The sequence below is a fragment of the Elephantulus edwardii genome, unplaced genomic scaffold (genome assembly GCF_000299155.1).
Source record: "Elephantulus edwardii isolate Elephantulus edwardi_28Jun2011 unplaced genomic scaffold, EleEdw1.0 scaffold00053, whole genome shotgun sequence".
NCBI classification, from domain to species: Eukaryota; Metazoa; Chordata; class Mammalia; order Macroscelidea; family Macroscelididae; genus Elephantulus; species Elephantulus edwardii.
The window spans coordinates 17,334,913-17,341,539 of NW_006399803.1; the positions used below are offsets into that span (position 1 = coordinate 17,334,913).

The window sequence follows — 6,627 nt, forward strand, 5'->3', positions numbered from 1 at the left end:
GATGCTGCCAATCCGCCCAGTGGTGAGAATCTTTGTTTTCTTGATATTGAGTGTTAGTCCATTTTGAAGTCTTGACCTTGTGCAGCAAGCACTTTAGATCCTCTTCAGTTTCAGCAAACAGGGTTGCATCATCTGCATAACGCAGATTGGTGATGAGTCTACCTCCAATCCTGATGCCACATTTCTCTTCATAGAGCCCAGCTTCCCAGATAACCTGTTCTGCATATAGAGGGAAAAGGTATGGGAATAGGCCACAACCCTTCCCAATTTTGAACCATGGAGTGTTCCCTTGCTTTGTTCTGATGACTGCCTCCTGGTCCAAGTATAGGTTTCGCATAAACACAATCAAGTGTTCTGGGATTCCCATTATTCTCAGAGTTAGCCACAGTTTGTTGTGGTCCATACAGTCAAAGTTCTAGCACATAGAGAAGCTAAAATGAAAGGAAGAAAAGCTGAAGTAAGAGAGCCGATTAGATGATCTCAAAGAGCAGTGTAAGAAGACAAAGTATTATAATGAGATGTGTAATGGCCTGGAGTTAGAAAAATAAAAGGAAAAAAAGTGCTTGGCATTTTTCATGACCAAAACACTGAAGAAAAATTCAAGCCTTGAGTAACAATACTGAAGGATTCTATAGGCAAAATAATGAATGATGCAGGAAGCATGAAAAGGAGATAGAAGAAATATGCAGTCATTATATCCGAAAACACTGGTCCACATTGAACCACTTCAGGATGCAGTACATGATCAAGAAATTGGTTCTAAAGAACATGGCACTAAGGGAAGAAGTCCAAGTTGCGCTCAAGGCATTGGCAAAAAATAAAGTTTCAGGAATTGAAAGACACACTGAGTATGTCAACCAACAGAAGTGGACTTGAATCTGCTCCTACTCTGTGCCAGAGAATTTGAAAGGCAATTAGCAGACCAACTGACTGGAAAAAAATCCGTATTTGTGGCCACTAAAAAAAAAAAAAAAAGCACAAATTATTAAAAAAATCCTGCTGCCGAGTATGCAAAAATAATTTTTAAAAAAATCCATAGAGAACTGCCTTATATTCAAGCTGGATTCAGTAAAGGCTGTGGAACAAGGGATTGCTGATGTCTGATGGATTTTGACTGAAAGCAGAGAATACCAGAAAGAGCTGTATTTGTTTTCACTGATTATGCAAAGGCGCTTGACCCTGTGGATCATAATAAATATGAATAGCATTGAAAAGAATGGAAATTCCAGAACTGTGCTTCAGCAGAATCTGCACAAGAAACAGCCCTTCACTAGAACAAGGGGACACTATACCAAGGAACAGAAGTTTTAAAAAGACAAGGACCCCAGAGGCACAGAAAAAGTAAACCCTTTCCTAGAGGTGGAACCATGGATTTGAACTTTTTCCTCCTAAATTGTGAGAAGATACATTTCTGTTTATTAAAGCCTCCCACCTGTGATGGTTCTTTTATGGCAGCACTAGGTAACTTACGTGCCAAATGGTCTCTTCCAAAATGTAATCATTTGGAGAAAGTTTTTAGCTTAAACTATTGAAAACCATTAGATACTTTTGTTGAGGCAATTGGTAATTTAGAGGAAGGAATTTAAAAAGTAGCATGTTTTGTTGATGTGAAAATGCTGTTTTCGGACTTTGATGTTTTATGGAGAATAGTTGGTGGGATTTCTTTTTAAGTTCATTTTAACAATTAATTACCTAGTCATTCAGCCTTGGTTCTCTAGCTTTTTCCGGAAACGCTCAGTCAGCTTCCCGGGGTGGGTGGGTAGTGTGCCTGGAGCAAAACCCCTACTCGGGTCTGGAGGCCGCCGGGGCGGCGCTGCACGAGGGTAAGCGCCCCTCCCCGGGGCGGGGCGCACCCCTAGCCGCTGCGCCCCGGTAGCGAGCGCGGGACTCCGGACACTGCAGCTCTGGAAGCGGCGGGCAACATGTATCTCCGCCGGGCGGTTTCCAAAACCCTGGCTCTGCCCCTCCGGGGGCCCACGAGCCCCGCGCCATTCCGAAAGGACGGTGAGTGCGGGAGAGCGGGCCCCTCGCTTCTGCTGCGCAGGCAGGAGGAGAGTGCACATTCCCGGGACGCACCTGTCCACAGGCGTGTGGTGCCCCGTCAGTCGGCCAAACTCTCCCTAAAGCAGCCGAAGCTGGGGAATGGGAGTGGGGACAGGAAAGGGGCAGGGAGTAGAGGCGGTGCGGGGAAACCCTCCAAACCATCTTGGGAGTCTTGGAAAGTGGGAAACTTCTCCATTGCGGATTTGGAGTTGAAATTGCCGCGTTCCAATTAGGTCTCAGCAGGTTCTTTTATCTTGGTTTCCTCTTTTGCAAAACAAGGACACTTGCAAGCGCTTAGAAAAGTGTCTTACTTACTAACTAACGGCCTTAATGATTGTTATCGGGACCAGTTAGCGCTCGAAATTCCTGAGGAAGCAGAAAGATCGGTGGAAAGATGAACACCAATGCTGATGGGCACGGGGAAGAAATACTTGGCTCAATGGACCCTGGGCAAAAGCTGGCGGAGTAAATAAACGTAGGATTTGTCCCGGTTCTGCAGCCTGAACCCAGTGGGCACTTGGGCTCTGGGCTTCGTCCTGGTGAGCAAGCGGGCTCTGGGTGACTTTGTTTTGGAGCCCAAAGTAGACATAGATCTCTCCACCTGTTTGTCTCTGACTTCCATATATCGCCTTTACTGAGATTTTTTTTTTTAGAAGTATAGAAAGTGCAGCGTATTCAGAAATTTCCTAAAGAAGTTATAGTGTGGACTGGAACTTAATTAAATACATTTAATACATGTGAAAGCATTTTGAGTGCTGCAACATCTCTTATTGCAGTCGAGTTGAAACCGACTCATAGCGGACCCTCTAGCAGGTTTTGGAGAGTTGGACACTGTAGGACTCCTTCCGGTTGGCTGGTGGATCCGACCTGACAGAGAGGCACTTTCCTTGGGATAGCAGTGCAACTCCGTATGGAGCTCCTGGCCAGCACTTAGTGTTAGATAGAGTCAACTCACCACGGCTCACAGCTAACCTAAGAATAAAAGATATGAGGCTTGTCCTGTGCCATCCTCACCATCTCTGGTATCCTCGCACCCATTGTTAAGACACTGAGTCAATCCATCTTCCTCTCATTCTCTGACCCCCCACCTTTCCCAGCATGATGTCTTTTCCCCAGGAGTGGTCCCTCCTGAAAACATGCCAAAATATAGTTGATACTTAATAGGTGTTTAGTAAGAGAGATTGTTTTTCCTCCCGTCAGCTTGACGCCTTAGATTCTTGCAGTTCTGCCCTAGCAGGCTCCTTCCATGGCCTTACCGATCACCCAACTTTAACACGTCCCATCCGCCTCCTGAATGGGGGTGGTGCTGTTCCTTGCCGTCCAGAACAACAGATCTGAACCCTGTCCTATCCTGTACCATCCCCATCATCTCTGGAATACTTGAGCTCATAACTGCATTCACCGTGTCAGTCCATCTTGTTGAATGAAGCTCTTTTTCTCCTGACTGGGAGTGTAGCCTCTTAAATTAATGGGAAGTTCTTAGTCCTTCCTCTCTGTTTCTTCCTGAAGCTTCTGCTCAAACCGAGACCTGGCTGACTTCAAAGAAGAGCGAGTTAGTAAAAACAGAGTCTTGTGGGGAATTTCCATGCATCGTCCCCTCCTGCCCCTCACAAACCGATTAGGCCTTTGAGAGTGGTAGGAAAGGAAAAAAGGCAGAACAGCTAGTAGCTTTATTTTCCTCAGAAAGTACTAGTAGGAGACCTTACTCCAAAAGTAACAGATACGTGCTATTTTCTTCACGTAGATCTTAAACTGAGCGGCTATCACGGATCAAATAAGAAGCCATTTATTTTAAGGTTGTAAAGAGAAGCAGTGTTGGAGGCGAGGGGAGAGCGTTGAGCTCTCTAACATTTTGTGTTATATGCATGTCCACACTCCTCACCTATACCTAGCACAAACATACACACACTTTTTTTTTGGTAGCTGCGTGAGTTTCAAATAAATTCTTCTCTAACTTGGAGCAAAATAAAGGTAATTAAAAAATTTTAAATGTGTGGTTGGCAAGACTGGTTTTCATTACTTTTCATCTAAATACTATTTTTGTGGCGCTGTTTTGCTTATGTATTATTTTTGTTTTAATGAAGCAAATATGTTATAAATAAAGCAACTATGCAAATATGCTTTATTTAAAATGCTTACTTCGGTGAAAGCAGGTTTTGGCTCAGTGTCTCAACTGGTGTCAGCACTGAAGAGTAGGGTTTTTAATCCATTCTATATTCGCTGTTTGGAAGTGTCATTGCTTACGTGTTCGTAAAAAACCACCGTTCTTGACTGGAAACCTAAATTTGTCTTCAGTCATGAACATTAATTAATGTTTTTTGGTACTTTCTACTTCGATGAAAAAAAATTGTTTTAGTTGTCTAAATAGCATGCCTCTGGAAACCCTATGAACTTTGACAAATGTCTATAGTTGTAGAGGGTCTTCAAGCTTTTTGTTCATAGGGTTGCTATGAGTCATGCTCCACTCAAAGGCAATCAACAACAACATAAAAATTTTTAACTGTGCCTTATGAAATTCTGTTCTGCACTTTTTACTTTTAAAAGTGTAGCTCTTTAATGAATAAATAATTTAGGTCTGGAAAATAGAAAATGAAAATCATCTGTAATCTACCACTCAGAGAAGAAGACTATCTACATTTTGGTGTAAGATGGTGTTCTAGACAGGTTTTCCCCCCCTTTTATGTGCTTCTTCCCTTTTTTTACATAGCTTCCACAAATATGAGATTTGTCCTTTCCAGATTATTTTGCTACGACTTTTCACTTGACATATTGTATTTCCTCATAAAAGCAAATACCACAAGGTTTATATAGATTTAATTCGTATTGTATGATTGTATTAAAGTTTGTCCTAAAGAGTCCTTCTAGATATTTATTTCCTATGCCATTGTTGTTTTAAAATAATTTAAATTTAAATAATTTTCCATAATTATATTTGCGTTTAATTTTTTCTAAATCTCTAATAATTTTCTTCTTCCTATTAAAAATGATTTTGATGTTTCTGTCTGATTGAGAAATACAAATGTAAAAATACAAAAGCTCTGCCTGAAATCAAAACCAGAATCTCTGATTACAACTTTGGTTGAAAAACAATATCTTCCCGAGACAGTCATTTATATCCAAACTAAAAAGTATAGCTATAACATCATTACAATTTTACCAACAAGTTTGCTAGCATAACTGTCTTCAGGATTCCCCTTTGCAAATCATTATTTCTTGCTTATTGTCAACAGCTGTACTCAGTGAGGCCATGTTAGATTACTGCATACTTCTTTCCTGGTAATGAATCTCTCATGTTTTTATACACATTGGAACTTCTGCCTCAAGAGCCATTTCCCTTTCTCTTATTTATCTACCAAATTTTCCTTCAAAATTCTAGTAAAGTGTGTCTCTTCAATTGTGTAACTTACACAACTACCACAGTTTTTTCATTGTACTTTTTAAATGTATGTTTTTGTTGCACCTTACCACCTTTAACATACTATATCATGGTTTTCACCAACAATTTTTTGTCTGTACATCTGATTTTTCTTTTAGGCTGTGAGCTATTTGATAATATTAGAGACCTTGTCTGTTTTGTTTAATTGTAACCTTAATGCTTCTAACAAAGTCAAATACGTAGTGAATTTTTAACTTTGTTGAACAAGCAGTGTTTCTCTTTATCCTTAAAGAATTTAAAATATTACCTTTGAGCTTCTTTCAGCTCTAAGAGTCTATTGTAAAATTTTTAATTCAGGGCATCACGATATGTGGAAGGAAAACTCTGATGGCCTAGTCCGGAGGGAGTTACCCTTCTAGTCTGAAGACGGTAGTTTTCTGGCAGTTTGAATTGAATAGTGGGAGAAAGATGGGCAATCTCCTCCTGTGTGATTAACAGCCTCAGAAACTCAATAATACGACCCCAGTCGGGTCATCTATAGTCCCGTCTCAATGACAATGTGCATGAGTTTTATTATATGTGGAAATTATAACATTACAGGATATACATATTTAAACATAATAATGCAGTACCTTCTGTCACCAGCTTCTTTTATTCCTACCTCCCCCACTTCTCCTTTATTTTTTTTATTTAGTCATTGTTGCACATTTTCTCCTCTCCTTCTCTCCTCCTCCCTTAGCCCACCCCACAATGCACTTCTTATTCCAGATTTTTCTGAGCATAACCATATATTCCTTTTGACAGTTCTTCCTCTCAAATGTTCTAAGGTACCATTCATTATCTATCCACCATTTCCCCATTCCCTCCCCACCCTCCCCCCATGTCTCTCCTATTTTATAATAGTGGTGTTAAGGGATCTCTGCTGGCCTAGTGGCAAAGAAGCTGCACTGTAATCCCAAAGGCACAGGGTTCAAAGCCATCAGATGCTCTGCTGGAGAAGGAGGGTCAATCTCCTCCTGTGCCAGTCAGATCTGATTTGACGGTACACAAGAAGAAAAAAACGTAAACAAATAAAACAGCAGTATTAAGCAGTTTTTATCCTTTTTTTATTAATTTTTTATTGGGAAAAACATATTGGGGGTACAAGGAGGTGAGGGTTGGGGGCAGAAGGGTGAGGATGGGCCAGGATGCAGTTGCAGAGCTGCACA

The 6,627-nt window shown here is 41.1% G+C and overlaps 1 protein-coding gene across 1 annotated transcript in view; it reads left to right on the forward strand.

The window, feature by feature from the left end:
- Window positions 1-1,922: 1,922 nt before the first annotated feature.
- MGARP (mitochondria-localized glutamic acid-rich protein) overlaps window positions 1,923-6,627 on the forward strand; it is a 21,174-nt gene continuing 16,469 nt past the window's right edge. The window contains exon 1 of the mRNA XM_006887031.1: window positions 1,923-2,004. Within this exon, the coding sequence (XP_006887093.1) occupies window positions 1,923-2,004 (82 nt within the window). The remainder of the gene's footprint in view (window positions 2,005-6,627) is intronic.